The sequence below is a fragment of the Apteryx mantelli genome, chromosome 18, assembly GCF_036417845.1.
Source record: "Apteryx mantelli isolate bAptMan1 chromosome 18, bAptMan1.hap1, whole genome shotgun sequence".
NCBI classification, from domain to species: domain Eukaryota; kingdom Metazoa; phylum Chordata; class Aves; order Apterygiformes; family Apterygidae; genus Apteryx; species Apteryx mantelli.
Genome location: NC_089995.1, coordinates 4,024,969 through 4,042,506, shown reverse-complemented (window position 1 = coordinate 4,042,506; position 17,538 = coordinate 4,024,969). Strand labels below are relative to the sequence as shown.

At 48.4% G+C, this 17,538-nt stretch overlaps 1 protein-coding gene across 2 annotated transcripts in view; it reads left to right on the top strand.

The window, feature by feature from the left end:
• Window positions 1-12,418: 12,418 nt before the first annotated feature.
• The window catches only part of AHCY (adenosylhomocysteinase), a 30,587-nt gene continuing 25,467 nt past the window's right edge, over window positions 12,419-17,538 (top strand). Inside the window, exons 1-3 of one of the 2 annotated variants that reach the window (XM_067308012.1) lie at window positions 12,419-12,521; window positions 14,192-14,382; window positions 17,241-17,316. In XM_067308012.1, the coding sequence (XP_067164113.1) occupies window positions 12,494-12,521; window positions 14,192-14,382; window positions 17,241-17,316 (295 nt within the window). In that variant the 5' untranslated portion in view covers window positions 12,419-12,493. The remainder of the gene's footprint in view (window positions 12,522-14,191; window positions 14,383-17,240; window positions 17,317-17,538) is intronic. The other variant, XM_067308013.1, reaches the window with a different exon arrangement.

Genomic DNA, 17,538 nt, shown 5'->3' with positions numbered 1-17,538 from the left:
GGGCGGGGCCGGGCTGGGCCGCGGCGGGGCCTCTCCCGTTGGCCCGCGGCTGCGGTTTGTGCGCGTCGCGGGAGCAGCCGGAGGCCTGGGGCAGCCGGGGCTTTGGCGCTGAGCTCGCCTGAGCGTGGTGCCCGGGCAGCCGGCACCGGGGCGCGGCTGCGGTTTGCCCCGCTCCGGTGAGGTCCGCCGGGGCCTGCTCCTTCCCACTCCCTGCCCTCGTACCACAGCTTTCCTGGAAAATAAACTATATGTGTGTGTGTGTATGCATATAAAAACATATGTGCTGGCATATTTATTTATTCATTTATTTTAAAAGTGCACTAAAAATCACTGCTTGATCGTCCTAACAACTCTACAGACGAGGCTGGCGCTAGTCTGAAGTTTCAAGACCGCCTTCGCGCGCCCGAGGCCCGCGTGGCTCCCGGTTATCCCGGCACGCGCTGATGCCGCCCGAGCGTTTCCGAGGGCGCCGAAGGCAGCGCTGTGCAATCCGGAGCTTCCACCGGCTGGGCAACAGCAGCGTCGTGAGCAGCGCTGCAGGCGTTGTGAGACGCGAGTAAGCTTCTAACGTCTCCGCTGCAGATATTTATCTCGTTTAATCTTTGTATTGAAAACCTTTCTTGTTTAAAGTGACTGTTTTTGCATAACCGGAATGCACAATTGCGTAACTGAGTACACAGAAACTAGAACACGCTTCCTCTTTTAAAAGTGGGATATGCAAGTTCAGTTTCCATGGTCTGAAATGAGAGCAAAGACTCCCCTTAATTTTCAAAAAGCAGGAGCAGATCCTCACTAATTTCTTAGTAAAACTGCTTACTTCACAAGTGCAAAGTTTGGGGGTGGGGGGTCATAACTGCTAGGGATCTGAAAATTCAGCTTGTCATCCCTAGCTTGCACAAACTCCCGTAGTGAAGATCCCACAGCCGGCATTAAGTTAGCATTTCTGTTGGTGAGGCCTAAGCCAGAAAACAACTCAGCTTGTTTTCCCTTGGCAGAATAATAAATATCTTTCAATGCCAATTAGCAATCCCCAGCTGTGACTGAGCAAGGTATACACACATATAACTTCGAACCCAGCAGTCACTTTTGTTTCAGCACAGAACGCTAAGTGCTGCTGAATCAGAGCCTGCAGGTACTTAAAAGTCAGAAGAGTGTGTGGATTTGTCAGAAAAATGTGCATCCCGGGGAAGCAAGTTTGAAGACAAGGTTACAGCCCAATATAAGAAGCAAACCAACTGAAAGGCTGAAATAAATTTGGAGATTTTTTTTTCAATAACGCTTTTCCATGCAGCTTTAGGTTCACATTCCTTTACAGATATTACAGATATACAGATATATACACATATTTACAGTTACATATTTACAGTGGTCCATTCAAATTAATAATAAAAATGAATTTTTGCAAGCGTTACACATGTGGAGTTTCTTTCTCATGCGTCATCTATATAAGCAGTCATCTCCCATCCGTTGCTGAGGTACACATCCTTATTGTTGATCTTAGCTGGAGTTCCACATCTGCAGAGCTGGGTTTCCTCTGTGGTGTATTTGTTCCGTCCCACAACTGGTACATAATATTAGGCTTGTTTTTGTAGAGTATCTGTAGTTTGATTCCCCAAACTGTAGGAACACGACAGCTAGTTATACCATGAGCATTTCCCCAGCCATCTGAATTCTTTCTGACTTTAGTGGAAGTTCAGTGTTTGCAGGAAAAAGCTAAATGCTGTCACAAACATGTATGTGTGACTCCTATAGACTTCAACAGATGTGCATATATTACTTGGGCAGCTTGGCCACTTGCAATCTCTATTTTTGTCTTGCTGATTTTTAGGTTTCCAAGGTACAGGTTGCTAAAGCAGAGATAGATTAATAACAACCAGTAGCCTTTTTCAAGGACACCGCTCAGTTTTCCTTGTGTAAGAATTTTTCTCCTCCTTTTGTAACTGGCATTTCAGAAAAGTGTTACTGTTCAGCCTCAGCAACCCTAATCTTTTAGCCTGCTGATATCTCAAATCAAGTTACCTTGGTGCTGGCTGCTCTGTAAAATTCATGAGAAAGAAAACACATTCCAGGTGCACAGACTACTGATTAGTTCATGCTTGCCAGGACAAGATGAACTTAATGCAATCTTTACATTCAGACTCTTCCAGAGATCATTTTCCCTGTTAAAAGTCACGCTCTGTCAATGAACTGGAACATCAAATAATGAATTAACACTAGAACAATGTGGCGAGCACAGATGAATGTAACGGAGCAGCAGAAGAGCTGCATATCCAAGATTTTACCTATTCTTTTGTACGTTCCTTACTATTTCTGCTGCTTTATTTACTTAATTGGGGAAAGGAAAAGACTGGGGGGTTTTTTTGTTTTTTTTTCCCTATACTTAAGGTTGTGATTGCCACAAGATACTCAGACAGGATGGAATTTTCTTGCTATTCTCTGTCATAACTTCATTTTGACTGCTAAAAACTCCAGCAGACTGGGATGGTTTGCAACAACTGTCAGAATGATCTTGTAAAAGGAGTTTGGGAAAGCTGTGTATACCTTTTAGCTTTCCACATTTTCTAGGCTTGGTCAAACAACAGTCAAACAATGCTTCTGTGAATTATTTTCTGAGAGATGATACAGATGGCTGATAATATTTTTCCCATTCTTTGTCCTATCTATGTAGATTTCCGTAGTCCTATCTATGTAGATTTTAAGGTCTCTGGGAGAGAGATTATTTCTTGTGGCACAGCAAAATATATACAGTGTTTTTTCTCAGTTGGGTCTCTAGATGCTACTGTAAATAATAATATTCAAATCACTAACGTGGTCTTAACTGTGTTGTTACGGCCATATCTAGCACAGTTGGTTAGTGCTGTTGGTGCTTGGAGTTGACTGGGAAACCACTCAGGATAAGCATCTGTATTGTATAGAGCTGTATGAATCATTTCCATGTTTGAATCTTTCATGCTGTGGTAATAAAAAATGCTGCAGTATCACTGAAGTATTGTGATTCTATTAGATTTTTGAACAGGAGTCTGTAAATGGGGATTGCTCTCTCTGATTCTTCTAAGCCCCAGGATCTTTCAGTTAGGGGGCTGGGACTAGACCCCATAACAGAAGCACTGGACCCCCATCTTATCCTCCTATTCTGCAAGCATGGGATCCCCTCTCCTAATATAGACTCTGCCTTCATTCACTCCCTTTTTCCACTCCCAGCAGACAGGTCCCCATGGACCTCACAGATGACAAACTTGTTTTTTCCAAGATTACATAATTTACTCAAGATTGCATAGCAAGTCACTGGTAGAGCTGGAAAGAGAATCCAGATTTCTCAACTCTTTGGCAAGTGCTTAATGCTCAATTTTTTAATTTTTGTTTTAATGTTAGTGAAGCACACGTAAATCCAGACACAGAATCACAGAAATAAAGAATAATTTAGGTAGGAAGGGGTCTCTGCTCAAACTGCTCAAACCGCCTGCTCAAACTAGGTCCAACTTAGATAATGTTGCTCAGGGCCTTGTCCAGTTGAGATTTAACTATCTCCAAGGATGGACATGCTACAGACTCTCTGTGCCCCTGGTCCAGTGTTTGACTACCCATATACTGAAAACATTTTTCTTTACTTCTTATCAGGAATTTCACTTGTAGGAACTTTTATGTGTTCCTCTTGTCCTGTCCCTGTGCACTTCCATAAAAAATCTGGTTCTGTCTTCTCTGCGCCCTCCCATCATCAGGCAGTTGCAGACAGCGGTAAGATCCCCCTTCACCTTCTCTTCTCCAGCTGAACAGGCGCAGCTGTCTCAACCTCTCTTCCTACATCCTGTGCTCCAGCCCTGACCATCCTGATGGCCTCTGCTGGACTAGCACCAGTATGTCAGTGTCTGTCTTATACTGGGGAGCTCAAAGTGGACACCTCACTGCAGATGGGATTTTACCACTGCCAAATAAAGAAGAAGGATCCCTTCCCTCATCCTGCTGGCTGCATGCTTGATAACACAGCCCAGGATGTGGTCAGCCTTCTTTGCCACAGTGGCACACTGGACTCCTGCTCAACTTGTCCACCATGATCCCAGGGCCTCTTACACAGAACTGCTCTAGGCAGTCCCCCCCAGCGTGTCCGGCTGCATGGGGTTATTCCCTACGAGGGGCAGGGCTGTGCTTTTGTCATTGTTGAGTTTCATGAGGTTTTTGTCCACCATGGGTTAGGTCCTCCATCCACTAATGCTAAATAAGTTGATAACATAAAGCCAGTCCTGGTACTGAAAAGACCACAATGACATCTGTCCAGGGAAGCAGTTTTGGTAGTGTGGATGCTTACCCACCTGGGGAGAGACACAGCCCCAAGCAAGTATCACACAATGAGTATTGAGTAGTCATCAGATGTCACCAACATCCATTAGCTGATGAGCTATTTTAAATCTTTAACAGTGGCTTGACACTTCTGCCTGACTTAAGGCTTTGTAAAGCTAGTGATTAATAAATGCATGAATATTTCATTTTTCACAGCATTTTTCATTATCAGATTTTAAAGCACTTTATAAACAACTGTAAAGTAAGTCTTCTTATAAATAAGTCTTCTACAGTCTTTGTCAGCTAGGTAATTATTCCAGCAATGATTAATATTTTAAAATCAGACTTCTTATTTTGAAGTCACCATCCTTAAAAAGAGAATTTTTGTTGTTCTGCCTTGTTATCAGAGTCTGAACTCGTGATTTCCCTCATGAAGATAAAAATACCACGTCACAGTGTGTCTATTTCTAATTGCCTTTAAAATCTGAATTGATAACTTTGACTTGGGATATAGAAAAGTATTAGTAGGAAAAGATAAATTACTTCCTGTTATCTGTGGAAAAAATGAACAAAGCCCTCAAGGTTGGTGAGAGACTATTATTATTTTCAGGTAATCTAATGAAAGGGTAAAACAAAGACATGTGGCTATTTAATTAAGTATTTTATTGCTCAATTGCTCTCCAGTGCATAATCAGAAAATTGGGAGGGAATGATTAAGTGTCTTGGGAACGGAAATGACACAACTAAGATATGGATATGTTTTAAAGGAAGGACAAGATACTGGGAAAATTGTTTCTTTCCTCCCCACACAGAAGGCTGAACATTATTTTACCCTGGGACTGAAGAACACGGTAACATAGATCTCCTGGGGATTTTTCAGAAAAAGACATCACATGCTGATACTGGGATGTGTTGATGCATACCATGTGTTCTTTAATTGACAGCTCTGCCCAGCTCTTGTCTACACAGCGGCCTTGTAGGCAGCCTTCATTTCAGCTGGGCCAGTAGTGATACAGCATGGTAGACATGCAAGGTACCCACAGGCACCCCTTGGATCCCACTTACAGCTTTGCTCTCCAAATGCTACAGCTAGGACTTTCAAAGGACTGGAACACATACATTTACTCCGTTTCTGTGCAAGCTGGATGCCTGTTTCTACCAGGTTCCTTGAGAAGTGTTTTTGAAATGGAGATGATAACAGAGAGGAAACCTTTATGTTGTTTAGACCCAGGTTTATTCCTGTCCCACCCTAATAACCTCCCTCATTTGTACAGTTGTAAATTATCTACATCAGAACGGCTGACTCATCCCCCAAGTGGTTTACCTCCTTGCAAATTGTTCTAGTATAAATCAGCTTGCATTTCAGACCAGAACAGGTGGTGATAAAAAGCTATGTAATGTCAAAACTAATGCAAAGAGAGAAGCTTCTGTTTAAATACTTGGGGCTTGATCCAAAGCCAAATAAAGCCAATGGGAACCTTTTCCATTATGAATTCAGCAAGTGTCTGTGTATCAATTTCAGAAGTCTGTACCTTCTTTACCTTCTGCAGTCCCTAGTATCAGGGTATCCCAATGCCCCTATATTCCAAATCCCTGAGCTCCTCCCATCCACTACAAGGAACAAAACAACCCAAGCTCTAAATTCCATCAAGCCAGAGGTTGAGCTCTGTGTTTCACTAAGTCCCTCTGTCCCTTGGAGCCGCAACATTACCCTTCTGGACAAGAACTCTGAACCAAACCTCTGGTCCTGGACTGCACAGAAACTACAGGTCCAGGCTTTGAATATCCCTTGCTGACTGGCAATTTTGCTCATTCATTCCATTTACTTTATCCAGCTTTTCTTATGCTCTGAGTGCACTAAGTACCTGCGCAGCTGAATTGCAAACTTAAGGTGAGTAACAGCATGGAGCATGAAGGTTGCTATACCAGTCCCATCGCATGCCATTAACATACCAGATACAGTTCTCATGATTTCCCAGACTGGATTAAGAGAGAATTTACTTGGCTAAACTTGTTCTACAAGGCTCAGGGCTTGGTCCTCAGTTCATGTTATGCTCATGCTTGTTACAACGGTGAGAGGGAGGTGAAGATGACGTTTCACAGACTTACCACCAACCCAGAGCTGCAAAGCTGTCAGGGACTGAACCAGCTTCTTGTGTAGCTTAAGCTGGCCACAGGGTTTCTCTAAGAAACAAAAACTGGTTGTTTTTCTCCTGTCGGTGCCATAGGGAAAATAAGAGGCAAGAGGAAAAATTAGTCCAAACTTCCCTTCACACTAGTTCATTTATTCTCTTCTAGCTCTTGTTTCATTTCTTGCCTGCACTGGGTGTACAGACTACATGTTTTCATGTAAATAATTTCTAGTGATCTTGCAGCAAAAACATAGCCTACTTGAAATCCTTGGACCACCCATGCTCCTCCCAGAAGGCACCAGCTTGGTCATACCAAACTCTTACCTAAAATGTTGATAGTTCGCATTCACAAGGAAGTCAAATTGAAGGCTCTCTCTGCCCTCTGTTGGGGAGTTAATGATGGAAAGTGGATGGCACCATACACACAAAATCAGAACCTGGAAAGTGCAGAAGTCTTTACCAGGGACATACGAGGAGAAAGTCAGCTGTGGTGAATCTGGAATGTGTTGAATTTAACATCATTGGGACAAATGATATCATCATAACAATGTTAGTGCTAGTTGCAGTGATATAAATGCTTCTGTGGATTGAGATAGTATAACTCAAAGCTGAACTAGAACCCTGCTGTTGTTATCTATATTGCTGCACAAGATGATAGAGAATGCGAAACCACATTTTGAAGGACTTTGTGCAAACACATACGGCAACATGTCTCAGAGATTTTATGCTTGAGGCAGGTAGGGAGGGCTTACTCACAACCTGAGCTGTAATATATTTGTGAGTATTATGAGCATATGTATATGCTATCTATAGCAGCCTCATGTTAAAAGCCAATTTAAGCATGAACAACAAAGGCTCTAGACCACATGGGACCCCCACTAAGCAGTGTGAGTTAGCCAGAGTGCATCTAAGAAGGCTGCTGCAACCTTCAACTGTTGGCTGGGGCCTTCACAAACCTACTGTTGGCTCTGGCTAAGAGAACACTAAGCCTACAGAGCAAAGTGCTTTACTTAGTAGATGCGAATCACTGTCATGACCTTCTTTAGGTACCTTGTGACATTTACCATCATACAGTCTAATTGGATCATCGGACACTCTCTCTGCCTTACTGCACAGAATGGTTCGTCCTTGGTGAAACAGTAGTTACCTAGCATCTACTTTATATGCATCATTCAGTATGAGGATTCTTCTTTACTGCTTCTCATCAAACCTTTATGCAGGATAAAACAACATTCATTTCCTTAAGGGTGCTCCTGAATGCTGCCACCACAATATCTTAGTGCTTCATAGATAGAAATGAATTTATTTTTGCAGTATGTGTGTGTTTGTGGGTAAGTGGAATCATTGTCTCTTTTTATAGGTGAGGGAAAACTGAGGTACAGAATATAACATCAAATGTTCTCACTGCTTGCAGGTACCACTTTGAGACACGCAGGGTTTGATTTGTCAGAATATTTAGCACTGTGCAGCATTTTCTAAGCTCAGTGATGTATTCTGGACTTCAGTCCACACTGCCCGGCAGAACATTGATTTAGGAATAGGAAAGAGCATAGCCTGCTCCTCACAGGCTCCAGGATGCCTGTAGCTGGGTGCATTGTGTCCAGCAACCTGATCCTAAGGACAGCCTGACCTTGGGCATCCCACATATCACCTCTGCCTTTGTGGCCTGCAGTGGTGAGAGACTGTGTGACTTTTATTGGCCACCTGACATCATGGGGAGGGGTGACAGGCTACATGGTAGCTGGTGTGGGTTAGATGCTGTGGGCTGATCTGTAGGTACCACTAAGTGTGAATCTAGCTTTCTCCCCTTGTTGCCTCTCAGGCTTACATAAAGCCTGTGAAGCTGGAGTCAGGTAATAGCTTGAACCTGTGTGCCAAATAAAATGTGGTGTCAGGTTTTTTAATGCAGGCGTCTAGAAAATGAGGAATATTCAGTTAATGATTGTTCACGCAAAACCTGTCCTAAGAGACTGCGCCAGTGCCACAAAGGGGTGCTGGGCTGAGGTAGGGGTAGAACGCAGCTCTCCATGCTCCCACAGCGCTCCTTAGTCGTATGACCGTTCTTGCTGCTGTATGATACATGTCTTCTACCTGCTGTGACAATGAAGTTCTACAAACAGCCTCATTTGCTGTATACTTTAATTCACACTCAACACTGGCCATCCCAGTGCGCTATCCCGTGAGAATCCTGTTGAACAAATAATGGCATTCTTTTTATAAAAGGTGCTCTCATATTGCATAATATGTTTATTATAATGTATATAATGTATAATTTGCCTTAGTCAAGCAATTAACTGTTTTAGTATAGAGTACTTGCATGAAATATCACCTGTATTATACAAAAGTTTAGACTGATGTTTTCTCCTAGTCTTGAAAGTTACAGTATTTCCTAACCAAGGCTTTTGAGCCCAATCTTTTTAAATACAGTTCTTCAATTTGTCATATGCTTATTATGAGGAAAAAGCTTTTTTTTTCCCCTGAGTTTCACAGCTTTTCAGTGACTCTGAGATATTTAAATTTACAGCCCAGAACTTCCCTATTTGAATTACTGCAGTAAATGCAACAGTAACAGGATGTATAACATGAAAAACATCCTGCTATTGTTTCGTGTTCTCTGCTGCAGAGCGCTTTTTGGACTCTTCTTTTTCTTTCCCTGTACCCTCTGCTTCACTCCGTCCTACTCCCTGCCATTTCATACCTATCTTGTGCCATCTGGTGTCCCAAATCCACCACTGACAGCAACAATGAAGGGACCCAGGGTGTACGTGAATATTTGAGGCACTGACTTTCTAATGAAGATATAATAGAATGCAATGATAGCAGGTCTTTATCTTTTCTCTCTTTTATCTTTATCTCTTAAATCAAAGGGTCAGGGCAAAATAAGAAGCTAACGACTTATCTTCAAGTACTCTTTATGCACAGTTATAAACAACTGGAAATATTTTGTCAAGTGGTGGAGCATCTTCATTCTAGGTGGGGCTGATCTGTCCTCATTTAATAAATACATATCAACTCCGACCACCCACTCTTTGGCTTATCTGCAGGTGGTTGGTTCTTTTCAGCCTTCACAGGGAAGTATGTCTCAAGCTGAAATTAGCAGGAGTTATATGAAATGATTTCTTTGTCCTGGCCTTGCTGATTAATTTAGGAAGGACATTTTATGTGTAGAGGTCGCTGTGGGATACTGCATAAAGACATTTGCTATAACTGACAAACTGACAATCATGTTTGCTGGGGAGGCTGTGGGCTGGCATCTAAGGCAAGGCGTATGCGGGGTGTTTTGCTGCCTTTAGGCCACACTGTATAAAATAGGGCTGTTGGGAAGTCCCTCATTTACATGTCTGCAGAGGCAGCCACGCAGAGGCATGCAGAAGCTGCGTCCTGCTAGCAGATGCAGCCTTGGTGTAGGTATCTGGCTAGTCGGTGGGGAACCTCCAGAACCTAAACTGCTGTCCCACTGCTGCGAGCCAGTGTACTGGAGCTGTGACAAAGGGTTGTTAGTAATGTACACCAACAAATTACCTCCCCACCGCTGCCTTTCCTGGAAAGAGGAAAGCATGACTGAATTAGGTGAACCTGTCCCAGAAGAACTGGCCTGTTGCTCCCCTGGGGACCTTCTGACTTACATAACTGCTTGGTATGGCATCAGATGTGATGGTGCAGCCTGCTAGCACTCTGAACATCAAACATGAATATTAGCACTTGCACATATACTAGCTATATTGGTTTCCCACTGGGACTTCTGTATCTTCATTTGAACTGCTCTCTGTAGGACCAGTCACAGAAGATAAATTGCTGCTTAGGTAACAAATACTGAACCTCAGATACAGGGAGCAGAGACAAACTCTGCACTGATCCACTCAGAGAATTATTTCAAACTTTGCAAAATAATTGAGAATTTCTGAGTAAGTATGAGGAAATCCTCATCTGCTTGTAAATATTACACTGATAAAAAAAGAGGTGAACCTATTATAAAACATACTGGTGGCAAAATTCTCCCCAGTTTATGACTTAGACTTGTCAAAAACATTCATGTGTTAGAGCAGGAATAAGAGCAAAGCCAATGTACGCAGGACCCCTAGGCGAGGCAGAAAAAGGGCCTTGCGTCCCGCCAGCACAGCGGGCATTGGCTGCCGCCGTGGGCAGAGGCCACATTGTGGCAGCCAACAGGCCTGCCTGATCCGTTCTCTCCCTGCGCCTGCAAACTGGCTCGTTCGCTGGAGGCTGGGAACAAGGACGCACTTCAGCCAAGTCCAGGGTTCAGGCAGAAGTGACTCAGTGACTGCAGTGGCATGCCCGGCACCAGCAGCGCGCCGTTTAACTGCTACGGCATGGCGGGGAGAGGCTCGCAGAAGAGGCCGCCCTGTGAGAAGCCCCTCGCAGGAGAGCAGGCCGGGCTGTGCTGCCTGGTCAGCGCCTGCAGCAGCTCCATGGCCCTGCGCTGGCACCAGGGGAACAAATCCCTGGGGCCTTCTCTGCTACTGGGAGGCTCCGAGGCCTGGCCAGCGCTACCATAGCGCCTGCGCGGGTAGTGAGGGGGCTCCAAAGCCTGCCCTGGCACTGCCCTGGGCTGGCACCAGGGGGCTCAGAGGGCTGCCCTGGGCCTGCTCGGGTATCGGGGGGCTCCGAGGCCTGTCCTGGGTCTGCTCGGGTATCGGGGGGCTCCGAGACCTGCCCTGGGACTGCTTGGGTACCGGAGGGCTCCGAGGCCTGCCCTGGGTCTGCTCGGGTACCGGGGGGCTCAGAGGGCTGCCCTGGGCCTGCTCGGGTATCGGGGGGCTCCGAGGCCTGCCCTGGGTCTGCTCGGGTACCGGGGGGCTCCGAGGCCTGCCCTGGGACTGCTTGGGTACCGGAGGGCTCCGAGGCCTGCCCTGGGTCTGCTCGGGTACCGGGGGGCTCAGAGGGCTGCCCTGGGCCTGCTCGGGTACCGGGGGGCTCCGAGGCCTGTCCTGGGACTGCTTGGGTACCGGAGGGCTCCGAGGCCTGCCCTGGGTCTGTTCGGGTACCGGGGGGCTCAGAGGGCTGCCCTGGGCCTGCTCGGGTACCGGGGGGCTCCGAGGCCTGTCCTGGGCCTGCTCAGGAGCGGGGAGCTCCGAGGCCTGTCCTGGGCCTGCTCGGGTATCGGGGGGCTCCGAGGCCTGTCCTGGGTCTGCTCGGGTACCGGGGAGCTCCGAGGCCTGTCCTGGGCCTGCTCAGGAGCGGGGGGCTCTGAGGCCTGCCCTGGGCCTGCTCAGGTACTGGGGGGCTCCGAGGGCTGCCCTGGGCCTGCTCGGGTACCGGGGGGCTCCGAGGCCTGTCCTGGGCCTGCTCGGGTACCGGGGAGCTCCGAGGCCTGTCCTGGGCCTGCTCAGGTATCGGGGGGCTCTGAGGCCTGCCCTGGGTCTGCTCAGGTACCGGGGGGCTCAGAGGGCTGCCCTGGGCCTGCTCGGGTACCGCAGGGCTCTGAGGCCTGCCCTGGCACTGCCCCATGGCCCCCTTTGGTTCTGGAGGGGGCCCAAGGCCTGTCCTGGGGCCTGTCCTGGGGCCTGCCCCAGTACCGGGGGCTCCAAGGCCAGCCCTGGGGCCTGGTCCGGTACCAGGGGGCTCCAAGGCCTGCTCTGGCCCCGGGGGGCTCCACACCTGCTCTGACCCAGCTGCAGAGTCCCTAGGCCCGTCCCGGTGCCACGGCCTGCCCACGGGTCCGGGGCGCACCCCGGCTCCAGGCAGAGGGGGAGCACCCGAGGCTGCGGCGGGCCGGGGCGGGGGCCGCTCTCTGGGGATCCTCCTGGCCCCGAGGAGAGGGAGAGGGCAGCTCCGCGGCCGCCCCGGGGGCCGCATGGGTTCGCTGGGGGCGGCGGGGCAGCCCAAAGCCAGGCCTGGCCGCCGTGGCCGGGCACTCGGGCCGACCCGCCTCGGCTGCGCCCCGCGGTGCCCTGGAGCGGCTCGGTGCAGCCTCCGCCTCCGCCGCTGGGCGCAGCGCGCGCACGTGGCGGCGCGGCGCGGCCGCGACCCGCCCCACGGCGGCGGCGCCGCCTCTATTTAAAGCGCGCTCGGGGCCGCGGTCGCCTCCTCTTCTGCGCCTGCCGCGGCCCGCGCTGCCCGCCGGCATGTCGGACAAGCTGCCCTACAAAGTGGGTGAGTGCGGCCCGGCGGTGCCGCGGAGAGCGCGCTGCCCCGCTCCACGCCGGGCGCGGCCTGCCGCCGCCCCGGGGGCCCCGCGCCGCGCCGGGCTGGGGCGGCCGCCGGCAGGCGCGCAGCGCGGCGGGCGGGCGGGCGGGAAGATGGCAGCTGCCGCGCGGGGAGCGGCGGCAGCGGAGCGCGGCCCCGGCGCGGAAGCCTTGAAAATAAGCCGCCGAGCCGCGGGCAGGGGCGGGGCGGCGGCGGGAGCAGCGGGAGGGCCGCGCGGGCGGCGGGAGCCCGGGCCCGGAGGCGGCGAGCCGCCCGCGTCCGCCTCCCGGGGCCCTTCCTTGGGGCGCTTCCCCTCCGAGCGCGGCAGTGGCTGTAAATCGGGAGCTGTGTTGTGCATTCCCCTAAAGGTTTTGGCGTTTTTCTAAATACAGAGCTTCTAAACCACCCCCTCCTCCCCCCCCCCCCCCGAAGAGTTGTGCATTCTGCAAAGACTAAATTCAGAGAGAGGAACTTTTGGCCCTAAGGGTCAAATCCACGAAGAACTCACCTTAGAGGAAAGAATGTGGGCTGTGAACCCAAAATGGTATAGAGCTTTTTTTTAGCAGCCCTAGTAAAACTTCTGAGTCCTTAAAAAGGATGGGTTTTAAGAAACCCCTCTCTTGTCATGATTTCCATGGTCCTTCCACTTCCTGGGCCTTTTCGGTGTCCTCCGTTGGTGTAAAGGTCATGCAAGAGTCAGCCAAAGCGTAGGCAATGGCTTCAGTGGCCCCTGGGCTTCATTCTGGAACAAAATGCAATTATCTTGCCTGTGTTGAAGCAGGCAGCCTGATTCAGAGGTCCTAGTTTTCCTTAATGCTTGAAATGGACTGTGTCCTCTAGGTAGCTGAAAGAAAATTGTCTGACCAAGTTCTTAATCAAACTAGGAAGCCCCGGAAAAGCTTCTGTGAATGAGATAACCAAGTAATGGTGGCATTCAGCATTGGCTGGTGCTGCAAAATGGTGCACCTAGGCATTAGCTGCTTAGCCTATTGCCTTTGTGGGTAAGGCTGGACTTAGAGATCCAGAGAGCGCTGTGTTCTCTACCCCAGTAGACTGTTGTAAATGTCTTTTTTTTTTTTTTTCATTTTCTGGTGAACTTTCCTGCTGTAGATTCTTTTCACAAGGTTAGGAATAGGTGCCCTGAAAATTATCTCTGTGGAGCAAAGGCTCTAGGAACACTGAAGCTTATTCTTTTACGGTGAAGGGGGGGGAGCTGGGCTGGAGTCAGCACCTGGAGCCCTTGGTGGGGAGTATGCTCTGCATGTTTTCCGTGGGGAAGCTACTGCTCTACAGGCAGCCCCTGCACTGCAAGTCGTGGTACTAGGGAAGTAAATTTTGATAGGAAGTGTCAGACATTGGGCAGTATCAGTTAAGAGGGGTGCTTAAGGCTAGGGGCCTACTGAATCAATGAGCCTCAGGGCTTCCAAACACTAGGTCACAGTGTGGTCTGAACTAGTTTGAAAGCCTGTGTACCAAAGTACAAAATCAGGGAGTAACAAGGATGGGGTCTGTTTTTCCCTCAACTGTCTCCCAGCTGTTCGGTGTCCAGTTCAGCTGTTGCAGCCAGTGCTATCTGCAAGCGTGTGAACAGATGCCAAGGCCTCAGCTATTTAACGCCTGTCCTCCTTTGCTTGCAGCTGACATCAGCCTTGCAGACTGGGGTCGCAAGGCCATTGAGATCGCGGAGAATGAGATGCCAGGGCTGATGAAGATGCGGGAGATGTATGCTGCATCAAAGCCACTGAAAGGTGCACGTATCGCAGGTTGCCTTCATATGACTGTGCAGACGGCAGTTCTCATAGAGACCCTTATAGAGCTGGGAGCTGAGGTAAAGTGTCTTCGAGTTTCTCCTTCAGTGTGTGCTTAGGTAATGCTCTGCCTAGGGCACTGCTTCTGTATACGTAACTACCCTAGGGGATCCTGGCAAACTTCTGCACCTCTCGGAAGAGAGCACGCTGCAGTCTCCAGGTGGATGGATTACCTCTTCATTCCTTCAGCAAAAGGCTTGTCGCCTGGAACGCATGTGCCCTTGGGGTGTGGGCAAGCTGCACCTTCCCGAGTGCCCATTTTATCCAGGGCAGGGTTGGTGACTTCAGCAACCCCCTCAGGCCTGGAAGCAGCTGTCTGTACAGCACCCTGAGGAGCTGTGCCAAAAGCTGCGCCCACACAGTTGTGCTGTGCTCAGGCATGCACTGCTGTTGCTGGTATGTTGGTTATGCTGAATCTGTAGTGACTGCTTCCAGCGCAGATTAACCTGGATTAAGAACCACTCCATGTCCTGGTAAAGTCAGCAAAAACTAATGAAGCCATCTGAGAGCTCCTGCTGGCCCTTGAGCTGCGCAGGAAAACAACAGGGAGACAGCAATCAGGGGCCGGGGACTCCACTGACTCTGAATTCACTGTGTGACTTTGGACCAGTTACCTCAGTCTGTATTAAAGGCTGAGATGCTTATAAGCCGTCTCCTGCATCATGCCCTGTGCCTGGCTTGCAGAATGAAGTCCAAATGTCATACAGGGCATGAGGGGAGAGCTAGGCATCTTAGCACAATCCGCATAGCTTGCCTGCTGAACAGGATGTTGACTGGAGCTTGATGATGGATTATGCTAAGCACAGCATTTCATCTGAAATCCCTTCTCCCTGAAGTTTAGCTGCCTGAACCTAGGCTGCCCAGAGGTATCTCTGCCTGTGTGGACTCTAGAGCCTGGATCCCTCCCTCCTGCGAGCAGGTGCCCAAGTGGTTAAGAGTTGATCAGTGTCACACTGATCAAAAGGCACTGGGAGAAGGGGAAGGTCTTTTCTGTAACAGCCTAAAGGTTAAAGTATTTCCTCAAAAAGTGTGGGATTGGTCTAGATACCTGTAGGCTACATGCTGTTCTGCATGAAGGTGTTCTTCTGCCTATTTAGAGCTGTTTCGCTGTTGTAAATGGTGCATTGTTAAAGGATTCTGGAAAAAGGAGCAGCTCTGACCTGGAGGTGCAGTCCAGGCTTGATTCTAACTGCTCTGTATAGGAAACTTATTCCCTCAAAATTTAAAAGTGAGCAGTAGCCACTGAATTTGCTCCTTGCTGCTCCTGTTAGTTACTCTCTCCCAGTATGGCTGGCCTAGGCAGTAGCTGGGTGCTTAAACATTGCCAAACTGCTTTAGCCTGAGCACAATGCCAGATCGGTGTCCCCTGGGGTTCATCCAAATTATTAGGGGAATAACTTGGTTGTCAGCTCCCCTCTTGTCCTGATGTCTACGTGTTGGTTTAGGTTTGACTTCCGTTTGGATTGAGCCCTGGTTCATCTATTGTGCCAGAACTTCAGTGCCTGGGAGGGAGGAGAGAAGCTGTAAAGAAAGCATACCCTACATAATGAGGATGTGGCTCCCTGTGCAGCGTAGTGAACTTGATGTCCCTTTTTTGACTAGGCTAACAAAAATGGTATAAATACTCTGTGCCTCAGGTCCACATGAGTTCTGAAATGGTAATAGAAATGTATCCTTTTCATAACCAGGGAGCTAGAAGGGTACAAATATTAGTCTCTGAGCCTGTCAGGTACGCCAGTTATTCTTGGATCTGTGTCATTTTCACAAACTGGTGTTACAGATCTGGGGATGCAGAATTGAAAAGTGGCTTTTATCTTGTATCTTGCTTCAAGTGCAAGTAATATATACGTTTTCAGTATGCTTTGAATTTCGTGACACCTCCTTATGGCATCTGTACTGACATGGGAGCTTAGAAGAATGCAGACGAGGGAGAGGGCTTGACTTCATGAATTCAGTTTTCCTATACTCCTTCCAGATATGTTTTCAGTAACAAACACTGGTTGTGTAGGCCCAAATGGGGAACCACAAGGCTTTCTACTGTAGCCTTGCTCTGAAGTAAATCCATTTTTGATAAAATTGGATGAGTGTGTGAAAACAGGATGAAGGATTATACGTTATTGCCCTCTCTCCTTAAGATTTGTTATAAATAAGCATGCGGATACCTGCCAGTCAGCCCTGCAGGGGATAGAGTAAGAACTCAAGCATGTGGCTGTCAGATGCAGTGCTTTCTAGGGAGCTGGTGAGTTGCAATAGGTGCACAGATACTTTTCAATGCAACTCAGCGGCATGCTGTTGCTTTTCTAGGTGCCTGAGCCTAGTTATGAACTCTGTGTGGAAAATGCTTAGCTCAGCTGGAAAAACTTCCATGACTGGAGCACAGAGTGGGAGTTGGGTGAGCATAATCTTAAAGAATGCCTGTTGATCGAGTGTAGCGTTTCAAGCTGCATTTCTGACCCTTCTGAGTTCCAGCAGGCGTGTTGCTGTGCGTCCGCATTCCTCACTGGACACTCGCTATGTGGCTCTCCTGAAAATCTGAACTTTATTGACTCAGACTTTCTAAACCCACCATACTTTGCACTGCAGGTCTGTAGCTGAATGTATGCTGTGGCTGTCTGGCAGAAGCTCTCATGAGTAAGGAGATGCCTGAACGTATGGCACAGCTGAAGCTCCCTTGTGCTCTCTCCCTAACTAGCATTATTCTCCCTGTCCTACTTAGATACTTAGTTTTCCTGTAACTTTTGCAGAGCTACTGAGAAGGTCAGAAACTTGCACTAATATGCCTTTCTGCTCTTGCTCCCTTTTTAACTCCTGTTTCTGGACAAGAATGCCTGATATCTCAGAACTTTGCTCAGCAAATAAAACCTTGGTTGTTTTCCAGGTACAATGGTCAAGCTGTAACATTTTCTCCACTCAGGACCATGCGGCAGCTGCTATTGCGAAAGCTGGTATCCCTGGTAAGTCTGTTCTAATTTGGCTCTGATGAATTAGTGTGTACTGCCTGTTCTAGCTAAATCAAACTGCGCCCAAATCAAGCTCTTAAGAATAAGCTTTAGGATAGAAATAGTGCATCAAAGCAGTGGTTGTTACACAAGAGAACATTCAAGCTGCATTGCATCAGACAGTCTAGCACTCCTGAGAATGACTGATCTTGTGTTAGACTACAAAGGATCCAGGTT